The 26,628-nt window shown below is 42.0% G+C and overlaps 1 protein-coding gene across 3 annotated transcripts in view; it reads left to right on the forward strand.

Annotated features, from left to right (window-relative positions):
- Positions 1 to 26,628, forward strand: part of rnf19a (ring finger protein 19A, RBR E3 ubiquitin protein ligase) — a 44,997-nt gene that overhangs the window by 9,698 nt on the left and 8,671 nt on the right. The window contains exons 2-7 of one of the 3 annotated variants that reach the window (XM_061930789.1): positions 13,612 to 13,719; positions 15,781 to 16,508; positions 22,164 to 22,372; positions 22,466 to 22,610; positions 22,736 to 22,898; positions 22,967 to 23,081. In XM_061930789.1, the coding sequence (XP_061786773.1) occupies positions 13,717 to 13,719; positions 15,781 to 16,508; positions 22,164 to 22,372; positions 22,466 to 22,610; positions 22,736 to 22,898; positions 22,967 to 23,081 (1,363 nt within the window). In that variant the 5' untranslated portion in view covers positions 13,612 to 13,716. The remainder of the gene's footprint in view (positions 1 to 13,611; positions 13,720 to 15,780; positions 16,509 to 22,163; positions 22,373 to 22,465; positions 22,611 to 22,735; positions 22,899 to 22,966; positions 23,082 to 26,628) is intronic. The other 2 variants (XM_061930791.1, XM_061930790.1) reach the window with 2 other exon arrangements.

The raw sequence follows: 26,628 nt of genomic DNA on the forward strand, positions 1-26,628 counted from the left end.
CCGACAATATTTCAATTCAATTTTGCTCAATATTATTTTTGATATACCGTAAGATAAATAATAATAATAATAATAATAATTTAATTTAACCTTACTTAACTTTATACAAAAGCAGATTGCTTTTGAAGGTTTTATTTTTAACACTGTTTTACACAACTTTTCCTGATCTATAATGCAATGCAAAAATTTCCATTTCTGCACAGGGTTCATTTCTGTCACTTTATCCTGCATTATCCAACATTTTTCCCCGTCAGATTTGGACAACCATCTGTTGTTAAAAATCGTTTTAATCATATTTATTTTATATTGTTTTTTATATTGGTTTTATATGTAATTATTTTTTGTTTTTATTCAGTCATTGGTGGAGCTATGGATAATATTTGAATATTGTTTTTAATATTGTTGTGCAGCACTTTGGAAACATTTTGTTGTTTAAATGTGCTATATAAATAAAGTAGATTGGATTGGATTGTCACACCTACCAGCTTGTCCCATTTCAGTCCTAACATGTCCAAACACGCATTTACCTCTGTGAACAAGTCATTACCTGTGGTTGTCTCTTTAATTGACTGCATGGCTGCCAGCTCCTTCGTGATTTGAAAGTCTGTAGTTATCCCACGTAAGAAGATGAGCAGCTGGGCGGTGTCACGTACATCGCAGCTCTCATCCACCAAACCCCGCCCACCTCAATCGACGCACAGAGGGGGTGGGGGTGGGTTTGATGTGTGGGGGAGCAGGGTTGGGGAGGCGGGGTTTGGTGGTAGCGGGGGTGTATAATGTAGCCCGGAAGAGTCAGGGCTGCATGGGATTCTAGGTATTTGTTCTGTTGTGTTTATGTTGTGTTACGGTGCAGATGTTCTCCCGAAATGTGTTTGTCATTCTTGTTTGGTTTTGGTTCACAGTGTGGCGCATATTAGTAAGAGTGTTAAAGTTGTTTTATACGGCCACCGTCAATGTAACCTGTGTGGCTGTTGACCAAGTATGCGTTGCTGTCACTTACGTGTGCTAGCAGAAGCTGCATACAACATGTGGCTGGGCTGGCACGCTGTTTGAACAGGTTGTAGAGGGTGTTAAATGCTGTGCCTTCACGGCACGCCCTTATTAATATTGTTAGGGTGTAAATCGTAGAATATTTTCCCCGTGAGATTTTTGGAAGAGGCACTGCCCAGGGTCGGCAAATATGCAGCGGAGCCGCATCGGAGTGGTCAAAGAGCCGCATGCGGCTCCGGAGCCGCGGGTTGCCAACCCTGGCCTAGCCCTACGATATATGTAATCCTTAATGTTTTGATGCAGAAGCCTGCTCATTCTGTCTGCGCTGGGTGCTTTGTCGCGCCTCCTCCACGCACAGAATGAGGCGGGGTAGGAGCTGCTCTCACTTGACACAACTCCACCGTATAAAGAGAGTGCGAAGCAAACCTGTCAACCTTCCCGTTTTTGCCCGGGAAAACCTGGTAATTTGTCCTCCTTTCCCTGTGTCTTCCCGGTCCTGTTTTTCCACAAATGTTGCTCTCAATGACAAAGTATATCTCAGCAATATTGCCAGCGATTGGGTCCGTTAGATGCGCGTTCATGACCGCAGCATAGCGAGTTGCAATTTACGTGATTCTAAACAACGCGAGAAAGATGGATGCACTTAAAAACTATGGTGAATACATTACTTCAAAAATACAAACATTGTGTAAATACAAACCCCGTTTCCATATGAGTTGGGAAATTGTGTTGGATGCAAATATAAACGGAATACAATGATTTGCAAATCATTTTCAACCCATATTCAATTGAATATGCTACAAAGACAACATATTTGATGTTCAAACTGATAAACATTTTTTTTGTGCAAATAATCATTAACTTTAGAATTTGATGTAAATATGACATTTACGTAATAAAAATCAACTACAGGCTTCCCAAATGATGTAATAAATTAAGCATGATGAGTTGAGCATATGTCAGTCAGCATGTGGCCCCACTTTTAACTCTTTTTTTCAAACGCTTATTAATTTGACTTAGTAATATACTAAGTCAAAATAATGACTTACTAAGTCAAAATATTGATATACTAAACATAATAATGACATACTTCGTATCTCAGGTAAGTAGGACTGTAGGTAAGTAGGACTGTTTTGTGTTTTGTTTTTACTCTACGGAAAAAATATCGCGATGTATATCGCCATTCAGCAAATGGAGCGGAAAACACAACCAAAAATTGTAGGCTTCTTCACGCGACAAACAAACTTCACCACAGTCTGCAGTCTATTATGGTGGTACTTGGAGAGCCAAGGGTTTTCTGAAGGGGTACTGCGTGAAAAAAGTTGGAGAACCACTGGTCCATCCATCCATCCATCCACTTCCGCTTATCCGAGGTCGGGTCGCGGGGGCAGCAGCCTAAGCAGGGAAGCCCAGACTTCCCTTTCCCCAGCCACTTCGTCCAGCTCCTCCCGGGGGATCCCGAGGCGTTCCCAGGCCAGCCGGGAGACATAGTCTTCCCAACGTGTCCTGGGTCTTCTCCGTGGCCTCCTACCGGTCGGTCGTGCCCTAAACACCTCCCGAGGGAGGCGATCGGGTGGCATCCTGACCAGATGCCCGAACCACCTCATCTGGCTCCTCTCGATGTGGAGGAGCAGCGGCTTTACTTTGAGCTCCCCCCGGATGACAGAGCTTCTCACCCTATCTCTAAGGGAGAGCCCTGCCACCCGACGGAGGAAACTCATTTCGGCCGCTTGTACCCGTGATCTTGTCCTTTCGGTCATAACCCAAAGCTCATGACCATAGGTGAGGATGGGAACGTAGATCGACCGGTAAATTGAGAGCTTTGCCTTCCGGCTCAGCTCCTTCTTCACCACAACGGATCGATACAGCGTCCGCATTACTGAAGATGCCGCACCGATTTGCCTGTCGATCTCACGATCCACTCTTCCCTCACTCGTGAACAAGACTCCGAGGTACTTGAACTCCTCCACTTGGGGAAGGGTCTCCTCCCCCGAAGATGGAATTCCACCCTTTTCCGGGCGAGAACCATGGACTCGGACTTGGAGGTGCTGATTCTCATCCCAGTCGCTTCACACTCGGCTGCGAACCGATCCAGCGAGAGCTGGAGATCCTGGCCAGATGAAGCCACCAGGACCACATCATCTGCAAAAAGCAGAGACCTAATCCTGCAGCCACCAAACCAGATCCCCTCAACGCCTTGACTGCGCCTAGAAATTCTGTCCATAAAAGTTATGAACAGAATCTGTGACAAAGGGCAGCCTTGGTGGAGTCCAACCCTCACTGGAAACGTGTCCTACTTACTGCCGGCAATGCGGACCAAGCTCTGACACTGATCATACAGTGAGCGGACCGCCAAAATCAGACAGTCCGATACCCCATACTCTCTGAGCACTCCCCACAGGACATCCCGAGGGACACGGTCGAATGCCTTCTCCAAGTCCACATGTAGACTGGTTGGGCAAACTCCCATGCACCCTCAAGGACCCTGCCGAGAGTATAGAGCTGGTCCACAGTTCCACGACCAGGACGAAAACCACACTGTTCCTCCTGAATCCGAGGTTCGACTATCCGGCGTAGCCTCCTCTCCAGTACACCTGAATAGACCTTACCGGGAAGGCTGAGGAGTGTGATCCCACGATAGTTAGAGCACACCCTCCGGTCCCCCTTCTTAAAGAGAGAAACCACCACCCCGGTCTGCCAATCCAGAGGTACCGCCCCCGATGTCCACGCGATGCTGCAGAGTCTTGTCAACCAAGACAGCCCCACAGCATCCAGAGCCTTAAGGAACTCCGGGCGGGTCTCATCCACCCCCGGGGCCTTGCCACCGAGGAGCTTTTTAACTACCTCAGCAACCTCAGCCCCAGAAATAGAAGAGCCCACCACAGACTCCCCAGGCACTGCTTCCTCATAGGAAGACGTGTTGGTGGGATTGAGGAGGTCTTCGAAGTATTCCCTCCACCGATCCACAACATCCGCAGTCGAGGTCAACAGAACACCATCCTCACCATACACGGTGTTGATAGTGCACTGCTTCCCCTTCCTGAGGCGGCGGATGGTGGTCCAGAATCGCTTCGAAGCCGTCCGGAAGTCGTTTTCCATGGCTTCCCCGAACTCCTCCCATGTCCGAGTTTTTGCCTCCGCAACCGCTGAAGCCGCACACCGCTTGGCCTGTCGGTACCTGTCTGCTGCCTCAGGAGTCCTATGAGCCAAAAGAACCCGATAGGACTCCTTCTTCAGCTTGACGGCATCCCTCACCGCCGGTGTCCACCAACGGGTTCTAGGATTACCGCCACGACAGGCACCAACTACCTTGCGGCCACAGCTCCAATCAGCTGCCTCGACAATAGAGGCGCGGAACATGGTCCACTCGGACTCAATATCCAGCACCTCCCTCGTGAAATGTTCAAAGTTCTTCCGGAGGTGGGAATTGAAACTCTCTCTGACAGGAGACTCTGCCAGACGTTCCCAGCAAACCCTCACAATGCGTTTGGGCCTGCCAGGTCTGTCCGGCATCCTCCCCCACCATCGCAGCCAACTCACCACCAGGTGATGATCGGTTGAAAGCTCCGCCCCTCTCTTCACCCGAGTGTCCAAAACATGAGGCCGCAAATCTGATGACACAACTACAAAGTCGATCATGGAACTGCGGCCTAGGGTGTCCTGGTGCCAAGTGCACATATGGACACCCTTATGTTCGAACATGGTGTTCATTATGGACAATCTGTGACGGGCACAAAAGTCCAATAACAAAACACCACTCGGGTTCAGATCCGGGCGGCCATTCTTCCCAATCACGCCTCTCCAGGTTTCACTGTCGTTGCCAACATGAGCGTTGAAATCTCCCAGTAGAACGAGGGAATCACCCGGGGTTACACTCTCAAGTACTCCCTCGAGCGAATCCAAAAAGGGGGTGTACTCTGAGCTGCCGTTTGGCGCGTAAGCGCAAACCACAGTCAGGACCCGTCCTCCCACCCGAAGGCCGAGGGAAGCTACCCTCTCGTCCACCGGGTTGAACTCCAACGTGCAGACTCTGAGCCGGAGGGCAACAAGAATTGCCACCCCAGCCCGTCGCCTCTCATTGCCGGCAACGCCAGAGTGGAAGAGAGTCCAGCCCCTCTCGAGAGAACTGGTTCCAGAGCCCTTTCTGTGCGTCGAAGTGAGTCCGACTATATCTAGCCGGAACTTCTCGACCTCGCGCACTAGCTCAGGCTCCTTCCCCCCAGCGAGGTGACGTTCCACGTCCCAAGAGCTAGCTTCTGTAGCCGAGGATCAGACCTCCAAGTGCCCTGCCCTCGGCTTCCGCCCAGCTCACACTGCACCTGACCTCTATGGCCCCTGCTATGGGTGGTGAGCCCACTGGAGGGGGGACCCACGTTGCCTCTTCGGGCTGTGCCCGGCCGGGCCCCATGGTGTCAGGCCCGTCCACCAGGCGCTCGCCATCGTGCCCCGCCTCTGGGCCTGGCTCCAGAGGGGGGCCCCGGTGACCCGCGTCCGGGCGAGGGAAATCTGGGTCCTTTATTTTTATTCGTCATGGAGGTCTTCAAGCTGCTCTTTGTCTGATCCCTCACCTAGGACCAGTTTGTCTTGGGAGACCCTACCAGGGGGCATAAAGCCCCCGGACAACATAGCTCCTAGGATCATTGGGACACGCAAACTCCTCTACCACGGTAAGGTGGCAGCTCAGAGAGGAGGAGAACCACTGGTATATGGTCTATATCGTGCAACCCTATTATCAATCAAAGTTTTGCGATGATTTCAAATTAAAACGGTTATCTAACTGTCGGGAGTTTTGCCGCTATTTATCATAATGCCATTTATCTTTACATCCCTAGTTACAACACATCTCAAGTCTGATCTTTCATTTCAGTAACTTTTTTTTAATCACATTTTATAGAGAACAATTATATTTTTACATGGCGATAAAAATTAGAATACATATAAATTATGAATGAAAAGGAAATATTACATTTTATTGTTGGCTTTTGTGGGCAAACACGGTGATCAGGAAAAGTAGAGCCATGTGGACGCTACCTTGGTACTTTGCGACAAGTTCTTGAATTTAATAGTGTTTCTCACCTTCTTTGGCACCATGGTGGCCTATTTTGCAGTCTTATTCAATAAAAACATGCACACTGTAATTTGCGTAGTATTGCAGTGGCTGTGCAAAAACTATGCCACGGGCACTCCATGCGCCATATGTATTTGATAAACTTTCATTAGTATTACTATTAACCAAAACAATAGAATAAAAATGAAAGCTTTTTTTCTAATTGAATTAATCGATTGATTGTTTCAGCCCTTGTCTGTAATCAATGCTATTGTCAGTTTAGTTAAAGAAAAGCTTCATAGAAAATAGAATAATTGTACGAAACACAAAATAATTACGCACCATCAGTGTGAGGCAGGAGTTTGTTGACGGTATTTGATGTGCGTGTGTGACAGGTGCTGCATCCATATTGCTGTGGCAAGTCTTGTTTCGGTAGTGGTCCGTGCTGAAAATCTAATCTCACACCTGTAATTGGACAGGAATGACGAGAACATCTTCTTCCATACCATCGTTGATAGTTCCTTTTTAACTTTAATCCAAAATGACGGAACAAGGAATACCTCCAATGCACACAACACATAGACTTGGCACGTGAAACACGGACCAAGGAGTCTGACGCACGCGCGAGTCAAAGGGCTCGACACGAAACCCCACGGCGCAATGAAAGTGAAGGCAGTGGCCAAAACCAAATTAACTCTTTGTTTGTGGCCGGTGGGATACGTTGTGCTCGTCTATCACCATGCATTTTAAGGTTTGTGCTACAACTGCATAGTGGGCCAATGGTGTCAAAAGTAACAACAAAAGCTGTGTTCAGCTTGTCAATTTTTTTTAAGGCTTGAGGTCTAAAAACAGATCCAGCTGACAGCAATATGGCTTCAGCTGATGAGCACAGAACCGTCTAACAATAGCTTTCTTCCCACATTGTGAATTTATAGTACAGAAAAACCCGTCCGCTTGCATATATGGTAAACAAAAAATTAGAGCAACAATCAGATATCAATCGGGCATAAAAAGTAACACTACCTCCTCTGGTGTAGCCCGGGCCCAAGTGCGGTCATAGCCTATTGGACGCATTGTCGCAATCAGGAAGTCTGTCCTTTTGACTGGAATGTCGGCAGACATCAGCGTACGTGTTGTGCATTTTGAGTCCCCAATTCCCAGCATAGAGGGGTTACTTTGAAGCACTCTGGGGGGGAATAAGGGGGGAGGGGGGGGGGGGTGATCGCAGGAAATTTACGTCATCTCCGTTAAGTTTCGGAGCCTTAGTGAGGACATGTTTCATAATCATCACAAGTCAGCGACTTGAGTGTCATCCTTTTGGAAAATGATCATTTGATCATTCCATGGCACATTTTAGTGTCTAGTGCCTAAAACAAGCTCACTTCAAACAATCTATTATTGTTGTGAAGCAGGCCTACGTCACTCTGATCCAATTATGTGGCCCCATTTCACTTGATTACCCTTTTTAGTGGCTGCAATGATCATGTTTTAAAGAAAAGGTCTTGAGCACAAACCAACTCTTGTGTGTTTTAACGTTTAAGAGCCACTGGTATTTGGGTTACCTCACCTCTGTTTACTTTGGACATGGACATGAGGAAGCAGTGAGAAAATTCACAAAATAGAACATCTAATTGGAGAGAAGGGTTATGGTTTAGTTACAGCGTATGGCTCGTTAGGGCACTTAGAGAATATAAAATGTCGTAATTTATGGTTAGCAGGCGAGGGTAACATCATAGAATGACTGTAATGTTGGCACTCCACACCAGTTATGTGATAATGGCAGGCCTGGGTTGATAATAAATTAATCGGACGATAAATGAAAACTAACTCGATAACTAAGCCTGTATCATAATTGATAAATTGCCACGTCCGAGTGTAAGAGGGTTCACTCTGTGCATCGCTCTCATCACCTGAGCACATTTACTCAATGTCAGAATTAAATTAACGCAGTGAACCCTCTTGTCAGCCATCCACAATCTTGAGGAGTGAGGAGAGGGGCAGAGCTTTTTACCAATCACCACTTGGTGGGGAGTTGGCACCGATAGTGGTGTTGGATGCCGGGGTGACATGGCAGGCCCAAACGCATTGTGAGGGTCTGCTAAGAACGTCTAGCAGAGTCTCAATTCCCATCTCCAGAAGAACTTGGAACATGTCACGAGAGAGGCGCTGGATATTGAGTTTGAGTGGGCTGTGTTCTGTACCTCAACTGTTGAGGCGGCCGATCGGAGCTGTTGCCGCAAGGTGGTTGGTGCCTGTCATGGCGGTAATACCGGAACCCGCTGGTATCCACCAGCGGGATGCACAATTTGATGGCAAACAAACGAAAAAAACTGACAACAGTTTTTGGTCAAAATTGCACCGTACCTACGCCAGGGCGACAGCTAAAGCAGAGATGACGGAGGATGCTCTGTTTTAGCTTTAGAGAAGAATTGCAATCGTTGGAGCAACAGGTGGTTGATTTCCATAATGGGAACAACATCAACATTCGTAAAGATGCAATATCTGCTTGCCACACATTGCCCAGTAAGTCCGAGAACTCTGTACCTGCTGTAGTAATTCAATTAATTAGCAGGAAGCTGAGGAACGATATACGAAAGCAAGCTAAAAAAACTAAAAAGAACCAACGTGTATACAAACAAACACCTCACAAAGGAGAACGAAGGCATCGCAAGGGAGGCGAGGATACTAAGGAAACAGAAGAAAATGACTGGGACATGGACACAGAATGGAAACGTGTGGATCAGCGAACAAGATGGTTCAGCAAAGGTCATCAAGATAGTGAAGTGAAGTGAATTATATTTATATAGCGCTTTTCTCTAGTGACTCAAAATGCTTTACATAGTGAAACCCAATAGCTAAGTTACATTTAAACCAGTGTCGGTGGCACTGGGTAAAGTGTCATGCCCTAGGACACGACGGCAGTAACTAGGATGGCAGATGCGGGGATCGAACCTGCAACCCTCAAGTTGCTGGCACGGCCGCTCTACCAACCGAGCTATACCGCCCCAATGAGGGAACTTAAAAAGGATACGACTGGACATTCACAGTGGGAGTGATGGAGTCTCCAGGTTGGGCAGACTGACAATGAATAAATCGGGTTTGATACACTTGGACATACATTGAACTATGGACGCGCAGTAGACACTAACAATGACCAAATTTATGATCTTGAAAATGATATTGAACAAGACTTGCTAACTCCTGAGGAAAATGTATGCAATTATACGGTACAACAATATATTGTCAAAATCAGTAAAGTTCTTGATGAAGCATTATCTATTATACCCTATAATAGTCGAAGTTTAAAGTGTAACTTAGTAAAAATTTAAAAACTATTCTGTCAATTAGATAAAAACTTTAAAGTGGCTGCTATAACTGAAAACTGGTTGAAGGACTCTATCAATGACATACAGATTGAAGGATACAATATGTTCTATGTAAACAGAGTAAGTAAAATGTAATCAATCTCATTTAAAATGTAAACTTATTGAACAGAAAACAATTGTTGTGAATAATCTGATGGAAATGCTTAGTGTATAAATAACAAATGAAAAAACCTAAAACTAATAAATCATCAATTTTGTATGGTGATTTCAATATAGATCTGGGAAATCCTAAAGCATCAAGTGAATTCAAGAATTACATAAACAGCACAGATCTATCCCTATAGATAACTAAACCAACAAGGGTGACTACACAGTGCAACTATCATTGACAATATATTTACAAATGTACATGGGAAATTAATAAGTGGTATATTGATGTCAGATGTGAGCAATCATCTCCCTATATTTGTCTTTTTTTGAAAAAAAAACGTTAGAACATTGTACAAGATTAAATTACAACATTCGTACGTGATAAATATAGCAGGGCTTTAGAGGCCTTCAGAGAAGATCTGAAGAAACAAAGCTGGGAGAGAGTGTACACTGATAATGTCATACTGCCTATGAGTCTTTCATCCATCCATCCATTTTCTACCGCTTGTCCCATGACAATTATACAATAATCTATAAGATAAAAACTGTAAAATTGTCAAAGTAAACGCTCATACCAAGGGAAAGATCTATGTTGGGACATTAACACTGCTTCTACAGTCGGAAAGGCCCAACAATGTCTTTTTTTTTTTAAGGAAACTAACATGCGCAAACATTCCGCAGAAATCAATGGTAAACTTTTACAACTGTGCCATCAGCAGTGTCCTAACTTACGGCTTTTTTTAGTGTGGTTTGCTAGCTGCACTAAAGCGAACAAACAGGCCCTCCAGCGAGTGGTTAAAGCGGCGGGGAAAATTACAAGGACGATACTCCCAGAGATGAGTGCCATGTACACAACTCGCTGCCTAAAGCGAGTACATAACATCCTGAAGGACAGATACCACCCAGCACATGGCCTCTTCAACCTGCTACCCTCTGGAAGGAGGTATAGATCGATTTGCGCCAGGACCACCAGAATGTATCCCCAGGCTGTGAGACTGCTGAATTAACAGCCTGTCCCTTTGCTGCCCCAGACCATCTTATTACCTCACTCTTCACCACCGTAATAATTGTGCTCTGGACATTGCATTGCTGCAACATCAACGTAACACCCATCAGACATCTGACTGTTCCCACCCCCACTCCTCTCTATTCGCAATCTTCTTGACAATGCTAAACTGTAAACTATGGTCAACCTGCACTTCAATGCAGTTTCTATGCCGCTAGACAAAGCTCAAACAAAATCTCGTTGACATGTATGACTTAAGTGTTTTTATCCATCCATCCATTTTCTACCGCTTATTCCCTTTGGGGTCGCAGGAGGCGCTGGAGCCTATCTCAGCTACAATCGGGCGGAAGGCGGGGTACACCCTGGACAAGTCGCCACCTCATCGCAGGGCCAACACAGATAGACAAGACAACATTCACACTCACATTCACACACTAAGGCCAATTTAGTGTTGCCAATCAACCTATCCCCAGGTGCATGTCTTTGGAGATGGGAGGAAGCCGGAGTACCCGGAGGGAACCCACGCAGTCACGGGGAGAACATGCAAACTCCACACAGAAAGATCCCGAGGCCGGGATTGAACTCATGACTACTCAGGACCTTCGTATTGTAAGGCAGACGAACTAACCCCTCTTCCACCGTGCTGCCCAGTGTTATTATGACAATAAAGGAATTGATTGATTGATTGAAATACCGTTAACAATCCATGGATGACTAATGGACTGAAAAATGCCTGCAAAAAATAAACGGTACAATACAATACAGATTGTTTCTAAGATCAAGAACCAAATATGCTGAAGGTAAGTATAACATTTTTTTTTTTTTTAAATTAGTTGGAATCATAAGAAAGCAAAAAAAGGATTACTATACTAAATTGTTAGACACAAACAAAAATAGTACAAAAGACACATGGAGTGTTATAAATACTGTCATGCAAAAAGGCAAGGTAAAAACACATTTTCCAAATAATTTTACAAAGAATAATGCTGACATTTACAATAAAACTGAAATTGTAAATTAATTCAATAGTTACCTTGTAAATATTTTCCCTACCTTGTCACAACATATTCCAGATTGATGGAGGAGCAGTACCAGATAATGTTAACAGTATTTTTTTGAAAGCGTACAAACGAGTGAGATACTGACAACTGTCCAGAAGTGTGACAATAAGAAATCTAATGATTATACTGACATTATTATGCTATTGATGAAGCAAATTATAGATGTAATTATTGAGCCTTTTACATATATTTGTAATTTGTCCTTTACTTCAGTAATGTTTCCAGACTGCATGAAAATAGCGGACAAAATTCCACGCTTATAAAGGAAGTAAATCTGAATGTTCTATTTATAGACCAATATCATTACTTCCACAGTTTTCTAAAATTCTGGAGAAGTTATTTGCAAATTGACTGAATATATTTCTTAATGAATTTAAGATTTTAAGTAACAGCCAATATGGGTTTTGTCCTAATTCAGATGCTACAACAATTACGGAACTAACTGCAGAAATCGCCAATGCAATAGACAAAAAGCACTATTTAGTAAGCATCTTTGTAGATCTTCAAAAAGCGTTTAATACGCTGGACCACAAGATATTGTTGCATAAATTATATAAATATGGTATAAGAGGTGTGGCACACCAATGGGTTACAAGCTTTTTAAAAAACAGAAATCAGTTTGTTGAAATCGACAACATCCATCCATCCATTTTCTACCGCTTGTCCCGTTTAGGATCGTGGGGGGTGCTGGAGCCTAAAGTCTATACATTTTAATATAACTTGCAAAGTACTTCAGGTATCGGTCTTAGTACCTATACTTTTTCTTTTTACGTAAATGACATTGTGACTGTGTCTCATTTACTTAGGTGCATTTTATTTGCCAATGACACCACTTAATTTTTTCCTGAGAAAATATAAATGACATCCTACAAATTGTAGAAAATGAATTCCCGAAAATGATGTGTCGTTCAATGCCAATAAATTGTCCTTAAATATCAGCAATACTAAATGCATGATTTGTTGTAGTAATAGGATGGACTTTGACACGTCATTAATTCTTAATGGATTAGAAATTGAAAGGACACATGAGATTAAGCTTCTAGGTGTTATGATTGACATGGAAATCACATATTGATAATGTCAAAGTAAAAGTATCCAAAATGATAGCTGTGCTGTATAAGGTAAAAAACATTTATAATAAGAGTGTATTATTTTTGTTGTATAACTTATTGATTGTTCCATATGTGACCTATTGCATTGAAGTATCGGGAGTGCCTGAAAAACATACATTATTCCATTTTGTCGTTTTATAGAAAAGGGTGATTAGAGTGTAAGTAGATAAAGAGACCCAACCAATCATTTATTTATACAATTAAAAACACTGAAATTGAATGAATTAGAGTATAACCTTCTAAAAACTAGGTAAAAAGCTTGTATAGAAAGTTTACCAAACAATTTGCAAAATAGATTTACCAAGAGAAAAACAAAACTAAAACGTACTGAGGTTTTTACAAAACCCAGGTTTCAGTCAGCTGTAAAAGAAAGATGTGTCTCAATCAAATGAATCAGTATTTTGTTGAAGAAGAATGCAAATGATCAATGTTACAAAAGTATGACACTTTATTAAGGTATTTTGTGTTTTGATGCCCTGAAAATGATAAGACGGCTACATCAGACAGCTCAAATGAACTGCAACTGTATATGACTTTATGCTGATAGGCATAAGTTTTACTTCTTTCTGCTCCTTTTTGTTCACGCTAAATGCTGTTGTTGCAATTGTTTATAAATTAATTAAATAAGTAAATGAAAAAGAAGGCACTTCAGGATGTTAAATATTGATTGAAATAATTTTATTGCTAACAGATTGAGGCCATTGTATTTTTGTTAACTTATTTAGCAAAGTTAAAAGTTCTTACCTTCCAATTACCATCCATCCATCCATTTTCTACCGCTTGTCCCTTTTGGGTTTGCGACGGTGCTGGAACCTATCTCAGCTGCATTCGGGCGGTAGGCGGACCACCTCATCGCAGGGCCAACACAGATGGACAGACAACATTCACGCTCACATTCACACAACCAACCTATCCCCAGGTGCATGTCTTTGTAGGTGGGAGGAAGCCGGAGTACCCGGAGGGAACCCATGCAGTCATTGGGAGAAGATGCAAACTACACACAGAAAGCCCCTTTCCAATTACGATGGTAAAAAATACTGATATTTAAGTTTATTGCGCTGAAATGAAATATTTTTATTATTATATATTATGATGACATTAGTGCTAAATTTGGTCTCAAAATAATGCTCATAACAATATCATTTATCAGCAATAATTTGTGGGATAATATATCCTCCAGCAAAATGTATTGGCCCACGCCTAAATAATAGTTAAACTTTATCAAAGAAAATTAATAATCCGGAAAGTTGAAAAAAGGCCTGTTATTACAGTGATGTCATCGCTCCACGCAGGTTATATATGATATGCCATGTTTTCTCAAAGGAATCAATAGATGCTGTCAATGAGGTAACTAGGTTATTCAATTTGTTCACTTATAAAAGGTGTAGGTCGGTTCTATGAGAATCCTTACATTCTTAAAAGGGAACTGCACTTTTTGGAATTTTGCTTATTGTTCACAATCATTATGAAAGACATGACGATGATTGTTTTTGGTTTTTTTTGCATTCTAAATATTAAATAAATGCGTTCAAAAGTCTGCTTACAATAGAGTCCTACATATTCCTTACAAAACATCCAAACACCTCCATTGAGGTTTTATATACATGATGTGAGTAAATGGTATGCAATAACAGGCACATTTATAATAACATTTAATATTTACTTATTTGAATTATTTTAAGCATACGCGGAGCATTCATCTCAAAAATGCATCACGTTTGCTTTTATTTTTCTTCATCACTGATTATTGCTCACTGCAAACTTTATGAGAGCCAACAAACATAATAGATGCTGACTGCGAGGATGCCGAACAAACGGGGTGGGGAGGGGGACCAAACGTCTTTTCGTGTCGTTCTGGCCCTTTTCAAGTCTTAAATGGCTGTCAAAGTGCACCAACTTGTCGGAATACCTACTCAGACTTCTTTTTGTCCGGGTGAGATGCTTGATTTATGATCTACAATAAACTTATAAGGAGCAAGGAAGCGAAAAAGCAGCAGACCACTCGATGTAAACTTAGGCACACACGCTAGTGATTACGGCGCCGCTATGAATAGTTTGTCTGCGTTAGCGCTTATGACAATATTACTAAAACGGGGTTGATATTCAAGTCACGAAGTGTAAATGGAGTGTTGTTGGCAGATTTTGAATGGTTATATATTGGATTTTATGGGAGAAATAATGGAAGCTCCCATTGGCTCCGCTGTAAGCGGCCTTATGTCTATTTAATATTGAGAATGCATTTTTTTAAATCCATCCGTCATGTCTTTTATGATGATTGTGACGATAGGAAAAATTTCCCAAAAAATGCAGTTCCCCTTTTAAATTAGTTTGTTGAGCGTACAGGGCACCCCCCAATGGCAAGGGAAACAGTGGGTTCACTATGGCAGGCATGATGAATTGTCAGGTGACGCATATGTTGGAAGCCATTGGTGATGCTGCGGCGGGCTTCCTCCCGGGGCTGGGACACGAGCACAGCCTGTGCGCTAATAATGCACAAGCAATAAAACTGGAATACAGGCATGTGAAAATACACATGCTCACACACAGTCACACTCGCTTTTATAAATTCTGTGACCACACTCACATGGAAAGTCCCTCTCGTTCTCTTAATGCAGGCCTTTTCAGCTCACTTACACTTAGTTGAGCGCCTAATTGCTACACATTGACTTAATTCCATGATGATAACCTGGGTCACAAATCGTGAGAGCATCATCAGAGTATTTTATTTATCTGTTGCCAACCCTGTGGATGGAAATGTATCAGCAGGACAAGAAGTTTAAAGCGTCACTGTGTTACTTGCCTTTGTGCCGCTTGGCTTTGTCACAAATGCCTTTTCCCCTTTGGGGATTTTTTTTGTGTTTGCATCCAACATCTGTCAGTCGCTTCTTAAGTGTTTGGTAGTGTGAGGCAGAAGAATGAGGAAGTGCTTCAGGCCAGACTTTGTTAAAGCTGCTCTATGGAGAAAAAACTGTCCTGAATGCACACTTGAATGATTCAGCAGTTTTTTTTTCAAATAAAAAATGCCAGACTGGCAACGTTTAAAGGCTTAATTATTTTTGACTCATGATGCTTCTTCTTTCCTTTTCAGGTTTTTTTTGCAACTCCCCATGTCTTTGTTTACATAAGTCCAACCACAACTGGTTCTCTAACCTCCCTTCTCCCTAACCGTGGTGATCTGTGGCCGCCAACAAACAGCAAGTCGTGCGTGATGAGCACCCTGCACCAGCAGCATCATGGGAGCGCAGGCTCAGAGCGGGAACTCAACTCTGCAGCCTCCTCCAACAGCCTGCCCTCTGTCAGGAAGACCACCAAGAAACGCAGCATCTCACTCCAAGCGCTCTTCGGCAGGCGGCGTCGGGCCGACCGCGAGCCCAAGCGCAAGTCCAAAGCTGTGCCCGACGGATCTGTGCCTGACTGCTTGGTCAGCGTAGACAATGTCCCGTCGGAGACTTCGGCAGACAGAACGTCGGCCCACTCTGTCCCTGGGGCCGTGTCAGCGTCCTCGGTGACGGGGTCTATGTCTGAGCTGCTGGAGTGCCCGCTGTGCCTGCTGCGCCACGCCCGCGACCGCTTCCCAGACATCATGACCTGCCATCACCGCTCCTGCGCTGACTGCCTGCGACAGTATCTGCGCATCGAGATCTCAGAATCACGGGTCAACATCTGCTGCCCGGAGTGCTCGGAGCGCTTCAACCCCCACGACATCAGCATTATCCTGGCCGACCGTGCCCTCATGGAGAAGTACGAGGAGTTCATGCTCAGGCGGTGGCTGGTGGCCGAGCCTGACTGCCGCTGGTGCCCTGCCCCCGACTGTGGGTAAGAAACTAAATGTTAAAGGATTTTAATTTCTACGGTTGCTCGTTTATGTGGCAAACGAGTCATTAAGCCAAAAAGCCATTAAATGACTGTTGTGATTTTGGAGGAATGACGCAATCGCTAAATTTGCATTATTGGCAATGACGCATTTGTAAAAAGTGAGCAAGCAAAAAATGAAAAGCAAAACAAATATGTTAAACACAAATGAGCTTATCTTGTGTTGCTAAAGAAACAAAATGTAGCCACCTTTGAGTGCTATTAGATGACCAGTGGTGTGTCCAAACAATTGTTTCATGTGTGGCACCCATATAACAGTCACTCAAGGAGCAACTGTAGCTACTATAGTAGTTTACCACGGTTACTGCCACCAAGCAGTGTTTCCCCCAGAAAATTACTCTGATTACATTGAACACATATTTATTAAAAAATAACCAAATAAAAATATCTTATAATAAATACAAATGTTTTGCATTTCAAAATAACATCCATTTGCTGGATTCATATCTCTATATTTTTTCCTTAAAGTAAAAACAAAACACAAACCAGTCCTAGTTACCTGAGGTACTAAGTATGTCATTATGACTTAGTAAGTCAATATTTTGACTTAGTAAGTCAATATTTTGACTTAGTAAGTCAATATTTTGACTTAGTAAATTACTAAGTCAAAATGACAAAATAATGACTTACTAAGTCAAATTAATGACTAACTGTAAGTAAGAATTTGCAATAAGCGTTTGGGGGAAAAAGAGTTAAAAGTGGGGCCGCATGCTGACATATGCTCCACTCATCATGCTTAATTTATTACAGTATTCAGGAAGCCTGTAGTTGATTTTTATTACAAACCTCGTTTCCATATGAGTTGGGAAATTGTGTTAGATGTAAATATAAACGGAATACAATGATTTGCAAATCATTTTCAACCCATATTCAGTTGAATATGCTACACAGACAACATATTTGATGTTCAAACTGATAAACATTTTTTTTTTTGCAAATAATCATTAACTTTAGAATTTGATGCCAGCAACACGTGACAAAGAAGTTGGGAAAGGTGGCGATAAATACTGATCAAGTTGAGGAATGCTCATCAAACACTTATTTGGAACATCCCAGAGGTGTGCAGGCTAATTGGCAACAGGTAGGTGCCATGATTGGATAAAAAAACAGCTTCCCAAAAAATGCTCAGTCTTTCACAAGAAAGGATGGGGTGAGGTACACCCCTTTGTCCACAACTGTGTGAGCAAATAGTCAAACAGTTTAAGAACAACGTTTCTCAAAGTGCAATTGCAAGAAATTTAGGGATTTCAACATCTACGGTCCATAATATCATCAAAAGGTTCAGAGAATCTGGAGAAATCACTCCACGTAAGCGGCATGGCCGGAAACCAACATTGAATGACCGTGACCTTCGATCCCTCAGACGGCACTGTATCAAAAACCGACATCAATCTCTAAAGGATATCACCACATGGGCTCAGGAACACTTCAGAAAACCACTGTCACTAAATACAGTTTGTCGCTACATCTGTAAGTGCAAGTTAAAGCTCTACTATGCAAAGCGAATGCCATTTATCAACAACATCCAGAAACGCCGCCGGCTTCTCTGGGCCCGAGATCATCCAAGATGGACTCATGCAAAGTGGAAAAGTGTTCTGTGGTCTGACGAGTCCACATTTCAAATTGTTTTTGGAAATAATCAACATTGTGTCATCCGGACCAAAGGGGAAGCGAACCATCCAGACTGTTATCGACGCAAAGTTCAAAAGCCAGCATCTGTGATGGTATGGGGGTGCATTAGTGCCCAAGGCATGGGTAACTTACACATCTGTGAAGGCACCATTAATGCTGAAAGGTACATACAGGTTTTGGAACAACATATGCTGCCATCTAAGCGCCGTCTTTTTCATGGACGCCCCTGTTTATTTCAGCAAGACAATGCCAAGCCACATTCAGCACGTGTTACAACAGCGTGGCTTCGTAAAAAAAAGAGTGCGGGTACTTTCCTGGCCTGCCTGCAGTCTAGACCTGTCTCCCATCGAAAATGTGTGGCGCATTATGAAGCGTAAAATACGACAGCGGAGACCCTGGACTGTTGAACGACTGAAGCGCTACATAAAACAAGAATGGGAAAGAATTCCACTTTCAAAGCTTCAACAATTAGTTTCCTCAGTTCCCAATCGTTTATTGAGAGTTGTTAAAAGAAAAGGTGATGTAACACAGTGGTGAACATGTCCTTTCCCAACTACTTTGGCACGTGTTGCAGCCATGAAATTCTAAGTTAATGATTATTTGCAAAAAAAACAAATTTTTATGAGTTTGAACATCAAATATCTTGTCTTTGCATTCAATTGAATATGGGTTGAAAAGGATTTGCAAATCATTGTATTCTGTTTATATTTACATCTAACACAATTTCCCAACTCATATGGAAACGGGGTTTGTATGTAAATGTTATATTTTTATCAACATGTGATATCAGGGACCCTGCCATTCAAAACTAGGCTGCTACATTACTAATGATTAATGTAACTATAGCTGAAAAAATAGTACAATAGCAATAGGAAAGACTATTCATCCCTGAACACCATGGAGTTCATGTAGGCTTTATGATGCAGTTACATTATTATATAAACTATTAGAGACAGCTTCAGGAAACTCTTCATTTAACATATCGTATTTTGCTGCTTCAACACAGCTCAATCAACACAGAAAAAGGAGAGCAAGACCAGCATTATTGACCTACAGTTAACAACTAACAGACAGGGCTTTGCTGTCCGTTTCATGTGGACCACAAACAGACTCAGGCGCACACAAACCGCACAGTGAGCTAACGTTACACAAAAAACGAATTAGCCTTCACCTCAAGGACTCCGAGCGAGCTGAGCTGCCGCTTATTTTTCTAGAACATCAACGGGCTCATAGTGATGTTATTAGTAGTTGAGTTGTAGAGGACTGAGAGTTGTTTATTATAATTTGGGGAGAGTCCGCTGCCTTATGCTTACCTGCTAAACACCTATCTGCTCACCTCACATGCCTGTGCCGTGAGCACTGACTCCATGTGCCCTGAATACGCACTGCTGATTGGCTGTTACCGCTCTGCGTGTAACCAATCAGATGGTTCTGTGGGTGGGACAATGCTAACGTCTTGTTAAGCCGTTAGTTTAGGCGGTGGCTCTTTGTTGTTAAGGCGGTCGCCTTAACAACAAAGCGCTGCGGGAAACCCTGACCAAGTATGGAGTGAATCTTCTTGTAAGACAATTGCTGACATTAAACAATATTGCAAAGCATTGAGCTATTGCAGTACATCAGACAACTTGCAACAGTTGGCGCTAAATACAAATACAGTTTGTCAAATTTTCTCTTTAAGAAAGTCAAATTGCAACATTCATAAACCTTTATTTAAATTTCAACAGATTAGGACCTCATTCAAATCCACTCTTTACACTGCTGGCAACAGAATAATTTAAAATATTACATGCGTATTATAATGGGCTGTCAAACGATTGAAATATTTAATTGCGAGTAATCGCATATTGTTCATAGTTTCTCAAAATTCATTGCAGATAGGTATGATTTTTCATCATTAATACGTGTACACTAGACAGATAATTTTCAGGGTGGGTAGCTTCATATTTCAGCATGACAATGTTTTAACCTTTTCTAATAATTTATAAAATATAATATTCCGCCTTCTAATCATTCTGTAATTGAGGACTCGACCACAACATGTTATAAAATAATTTATACAATATTTCAGCCAGCCAGGAAAATCCCCCCCACCCCCATATTCCTAAACTGATGTAGTAGCATTTCTTTAGGTGCAAATATCATAGAATAGCATTATAAAACATCTCCCCATATTCCTAAACTGATGTAGTAGCATTTCTTTAGGTGCAAATATCATAGAATAACATTATAAAACATCTCTGACGAAGCATGATCGTAATGTAAGACATTTTTATTTTGTTAATGTCAAGGTTCGCCCTAAATTGCCAAAATACCCGTGGCGGTGGGGCTGTGGTCGATATGACGTCATCGCATGATTTGCTGTGATGCATATATTCTTTAAAAAGGCAATTAAATGTGAATAAACAAATCTGTTATTATATGTTAATACATATAATTAACAGTAGCTGTTATTATAACAATAATGTTAACTGTATTAACATATTTTTTTCTTAATATCATTTTGTACACATTTTTAAATTGTTGCTGCTTATTGTACAATGTACTTTGAGAATTTTTTTTTTTTTTTTGATAGTTCTCTGATCCTTTTAGTAACTTTTTCTGTAATAAAAACGATTGGTGACAAATCTAGCATCTATTTTTGGTGTTATTGGCCACTGTACTCGTGTTTAGAGACTCTGTTTAGATTATGTTGCGCCATGTACTGTACGTGGCAAAAAGCGAGCCGCAGAGAGCCTGACGTCGCACTTGCTTCGCGCTGGTAGGAGTCTTTCTCTCATTTAAAGCCGCCAGTTTTATCTTAAAGTGTGAAGATCGCTGTCCGTGGGTATATCTCCAATATATTCAAGTACGTCCACAGTGCGGACACGCTGCCTCCGCTCCAGACAACCCTGTGCAGTGTTTCCCCCAGAAAAGTTGTTAGTTAAGGTGGTGTCTCTTCAGGGGGAGGGTGCGGACGGGGAAGGTGGTGGGTGGGTGGGTGTAAGTAACAGTGTAACTTGGCCTGTTGCCATTATTTCTCCAGCTCATCGCTGCCACCACAGCTTAGGCGGGCAATAGACTACAGACTCTGATTACATTGAACACATATTTATAAAAAAAATAACCAAATAACAATATCTTGTAATAAATAAAAATATTTAGCATTTCAAAATAACATCCATTTGCTGAATGGCGATATACGATATTTATCTTGATATTTTTTCCGTAAAGTAAAAACAAAACAGTCCTAGTTACCTGAGATACCAAGTATGTCATTATTATGACTTAGTAAGTCAATATTTTGACTTAGTAATTTACTAAGTCAAAATAATGACAAAATAATGACTTAGTAGTCAAAATAATGACTTACTAAGTCAAATTAATGACTTACTGTAAGTAAGCGTTCGCAATAAGCGTGGGGCCACATGCTGACATATGCTCAACTCATCAAGCTTAATTTATTACAGCATTGGGAAGCCTTTAGTTGATTTTTATTATGTAAATGTTATATTTTTATCAACATGTGATAGCAGGGACCCTGCCATTCAAAACTAGGCTGCTACATTACTGATGATTAATGTAGCTATAGCTGAAAAATAGTACAATGGCAATAGGAGAGACTATTCATCCCTGATCACCATGGAGTTCATATAGACTTTATGATGCAGTTACATTATTATATAAACTGTCAGACAGCTTCAGGAAACTCTTCATTTAACATAATGTCGTTTTTTGCTGCTTCAACACAGCTCAATCAACACAGAAAAGGGGGAGAAAGACAAGCTTTATATTTTGGAGGACAAAAATTAATGTATTCTATTTTAATATAAGGCTGCAGCATAAAATGTGGAAAAACTGAAGCGCTGTGAATACTTTCCAAATGCACTCCACATCACACTGTGGATGGGTTATATGGGCATATTAGCTGCCCTCTAGTGTAGACCTGAGCAACTGCGTCCAGTAAACCTTCCTATTTACCATCCACAGTTACGCAGTCATCGCTTTCGGTTGTGCCAGCTGCCCGAAAATCACATGCGGCCGCGAGGGCTGCGGCACGGAGTTTTGCTACCACTGCAAGCAGCTGTGGCACCCCAACCAGACGTGCGACACGGCGCGGCAACAGCGGGCGCAACACTTCCGCCTGCGCAGTTTCAGGTCCTCGTCACTCAGCTACAGCCAAGAGAGCGGCGCCGCAGGTAACCACAAAATGAAAAAAAAACACTGAACACTGACAGTGAATACATTGATTGCATGTGATAAAGCAGCTCATATGTGTGCGTGTCCAAAAGGTGACGACATCAAACCGTGTCCCCGCTGCGCTGCTTGCATTATTAAGATGAACGATGGGAGTTGTAATCACATGACCTGCGCCGTCTGCGGCTGCGAGTTCTGCTGGCTCTGCATGAAAGAAATCTCTGACCTGCACTATCTTAGGTAAGCTGCTTTCCAGTACCTGCCGCTTATTTCCTCAGAAGCCTCTGGGGATAAAACTAATTACAAGATGGTGACTTTAGTTTGAAGAGTGCCCCTGTATCAAATGTTCAACCCCCCCTTCTCAGTCCGTCAGGTTGCACCTTCTGGGGAAAGAAGCCCTGGAGCAGAAAGAAGAAGATCCTGTGGCAGCTTGGCACCTTAGTGGGCGCGCCCGTGGGGATTGCACTCATCGCAGGAATCGCCTTCCCTGCGATGATCATCGGCATCCCCGTTTATGTGGGCAGGAAGGTGAGGATTCGCACGATACACTCACCAGCCGCTACATACCTAAACTTCAATCATGATGATGCCACCAGATCCATAATCGATATGAGGGCAAAGACATCTCCAAGCACAAGAGGAACCTGATCATTGCCGGGGGCGTGACGTTGTCCGTCATTGTGTCTCCCGCTGTGGCAGCCGTCACTGTCGGTAAGAAACCAATAATAGTTTTACTCATGTAAAAGAAAATATGCCCAAATACAGTGAAACCTATTATGTTGACGCCAATCAGACCTAAGCGGTTGTTGACATAGCTAAAATGTAAACTGAAACTAACAGTTCTTGCACATTCATTTGGCCAGAGACATAAGCACATTACACCAGTTTTAAAGTCCCTGCATTGGCTCCCCATCCGCTTCAAGGTCAATTTTAAAGTTATATTATTAGTTTTCAAATGTTTTATTGGCCTTAAGCCTTTATACCAGGGGTGCTCACACTTTTTCTGCAGGCGAGCTACTTTTCAATTGATCAAGTCGTGGGGATCTACCTCATTCATATATATAATTTATATTTACTTATTTATGAAATATATGTTTTTGTTAACAAGTTAAAGGTGTTTAATGATAATGCAAGCATGTTTAACACATATAGTTAATATTGTTAAAAAATTAAAGGTGTTTAATGATAATACAAGTATGTTTAATACATATAGTTAATATTGTTAACAAGTTAAAGGTGTTTAAAGATAATGCAAGCATGTTTAACACATATAGTTAATATTGTTAACAAGTTAAAGGTGTTTAATGATAATACAAGCATACATAGTTAATATTGTTAATAAATTAAAGGTGTTTAATGTTAATACAAGAATGTTTAATACATATAGTTGATATTGTTAACAACTTAAAGGTGTTTAAAGATAATACAAGCATGTTTAACATATAGTTAATATTGTTAACAAGTTAAAGGTGTTTAAAGATAATAAAAGCATGTTTAACACATATAGTTAATATTGTTAATAAGTTAAAGGTGTTTAATGATAATTGCAAGCATGTTTAACACATATAGATTCCTTTCTTTGATGAAGACAAGAATATAAGTTGGTGTATTACCTGATTCTGATGACTTGCATTGATTGAACAGTGGTGCTGATAACGTCCGCATTTACGAATGGAGGGGGAAAAAATGTCCTCCTTTCTGTCCAATACCACATGAAAGTGGTTGGTTTTTGGCATCTTATTTGTCCAGCTTCCGTACTCCTTTGTATACACTTTACAAGAAATACATTGTCGGCAAACTCCGTAGCTTGCTAGCTTGTGCACGCCAGCTTTCTGAGACTCTTATTTTGTTAGCGCAACTGTGCAGCTGTGCAGTCGGTCTTTGGAGTTTTGACGACAGGTACGGCGCCAGAGTCTGTTGAAATAAAGTGTTTCTTGCCTTCCAGTCGGTAATTTTAATGAGCTGGCAGACGCCAGCATCATCTCAGAAGACCCTCGGGTGCCGTGAATGTCAATCAAGTGACGAAAGTGACGTCATAGTGAAGATTTATGATCGCTCATTTTTAGGACTACGGTATTTTTTTAATGCCTGGCTGGTGATCGACTGACACACCCTCCGAGATCGACCGGTAGCTCGCGATCGACGTAATGAGCACCCCTGCTTTATACCCATCCAACCTGCTTTTACTGTATCAACCCTTGCGGATCCTGAGGTCCTCTGCCACTGGCCTTTTATCTTTATCAAATGCCAGAACAAAGACCCACAGTGAGGCAGAATTCAGCCACTATAGTCCTATAGCACTATAGAGACTCTGCCTCAGGACTGCAGAGACTGTTGAATGTTTTTTTTAACTAAAGATACCTTTTTAATCAGGCTTTTTACTCATGTAAATGGCACTTGTTTTTTTATTGTTATTTTCCATCTTATTTATTGCTATTACTACTATTATTTTCTTAGTGTTATGTTTTTATTAACTTTTTAATGTATTTATATTTTATTTTTACATATATTTTATCATATGTTTTATACTGTTTTTTTTAGATAGGACAGTATTATTCTCTTAGTGTTATGGTTTTATTAACTTTTTAATGTATTAATTTTTTATTTTTACATATATTTTATCATATGTTTTATACTGTTTTTTTTAGATAGGACAGACTTTTATTTATCTCACAATGGGGAAAATACGTTGTTGCAGTGCAGGTTTTTATATACATTAACAGAAGTAAAATGTAATGGAAAAACAAAAAAAGTCATAAATACTACATATAGCTCACTACTAATATGTGTAGATAGAAGATAAAATACAACAAAAAAACACTAACATCCGTATTGCACACTAACAAAAAACATCACAGTAATCACGGCGTTGTACAGTCTTATGGCTGTGGGCAGAACGGACCTGCGGTTGCGCTCCTTCTTGTACTGTGGATGTAAGAGTCTGAAGGAGCTGCTCAGTGCCTCCACAGTGTTGTGCATGGGGTGAGAGGGATTGGGCGTTATGGATGTCAACTTGGTCAGCATTCTTCTGTCAGCCACCTCCTCAATGCTGTCTAGGGACAGCCTAGGACGAAGTCAGCTCTCTTACTCTTAATCAGTTTATTAAGTCTATTCCTGTCTCTGATCGTGCTGCCCCCACCCCAGCAAATGACAGCATAGATCACCGCAGAAGCCACCACAGTGTCGTAAAAGGTGAGGAGCAGTGACATGCACACCCTGAAGGACCTCAATCTCCTCAAGAGGTGTACACGACTTCGACCCTTCTTGTACAAAGCGTTTATATTGTGAGTCCAGTCCAGTTTATTGTTGGGGTGCACACCCGGGTATTTAAATGAGTCCACTATTTCTGTATCGGATCCCTGGATGTTCATTGGTGTGGGTGGTGGAGCTGACCGCCGGAAGTCAATCACAAGGTCTTTTTTTTTTAACTGGTGTTCAAGTGCAGGTGAATACATTCCAGAGTGTATGGACTTGTTCTAGGCTGAGGCTCAGGTTAAAAATATAATGAACCACAACTGTTAGAGTAGCCTGGAACTGATGCCATCCGGGCCTGTAGCCTTCCTGACCTTGTTCCTTCCCAACTCCCTCCTCACTTGATCAAGACTGATGGAGTGTTAAGTGGGTGATGGCTGGGTGCGGTGAACTGGGCTAGTGGGTTGTGGGGGGCTGTCTGAGAGGGAGGGGGGGTTGTTGGCTGGTTTGTCTTGCATTGATCGCGGCAGAATAAGATAGAAGAACTATAATACGTTTATTAAATAAGAATGAAGAAGAAGAATATGAGCTACTGCATTGCAAGCACCCATTCACTGCTGTTTCACTGGGCGCTTTGCATTGCAGCAGGCCCATAATAATAATAATGAACTGTGAACTATGGGCCTGCTTTCTTCGTAGCAGGCCCATAAAAATAAAGGATAAGTCCAAGCAATATTAATATGGGCTGGCTGCATTCACTGCTGCTGTGCAGCATGTGAATGGGCGCTTGCTTTGCAGCAGGCCCATAATTGTTACACAGTCTTAAATTCCTGGCACCTTGTCAAGTTTCTCTGTTTACATTTCCACACTATGCAATATTTTGTTAGACTTTATCAGGCATTTATTTTTGCTCCTTAATTTTAAGAGGTTATTGTTCAGTGTTCAATGGGATTTTAAAATTTTGTATACCGTATTTTCCGCACTATAAGGCGCACCTAAAAACCACAATTTTTCTCAAAAGCTGACAGTGCGCCTAATAACCCGGTGCGCTTTATTACGATTCATT

This window comes from Nerophis lumbriciformis, linkage group LG37 (genome assembly GCF_033978685.3).
Source record: "Nerophis lumbriciformis linkage group LG37, RoL_Nlum_v2.1, whole genome shotgun sequence".
In the NCBI taxonomy this organism is placed as follows: Eukaryota; Metazoa; Chordata; class Actinopteri; order Syngnathiformes; family Syngnathidae; genus Nerophis; species Nerophis lumbriciformis.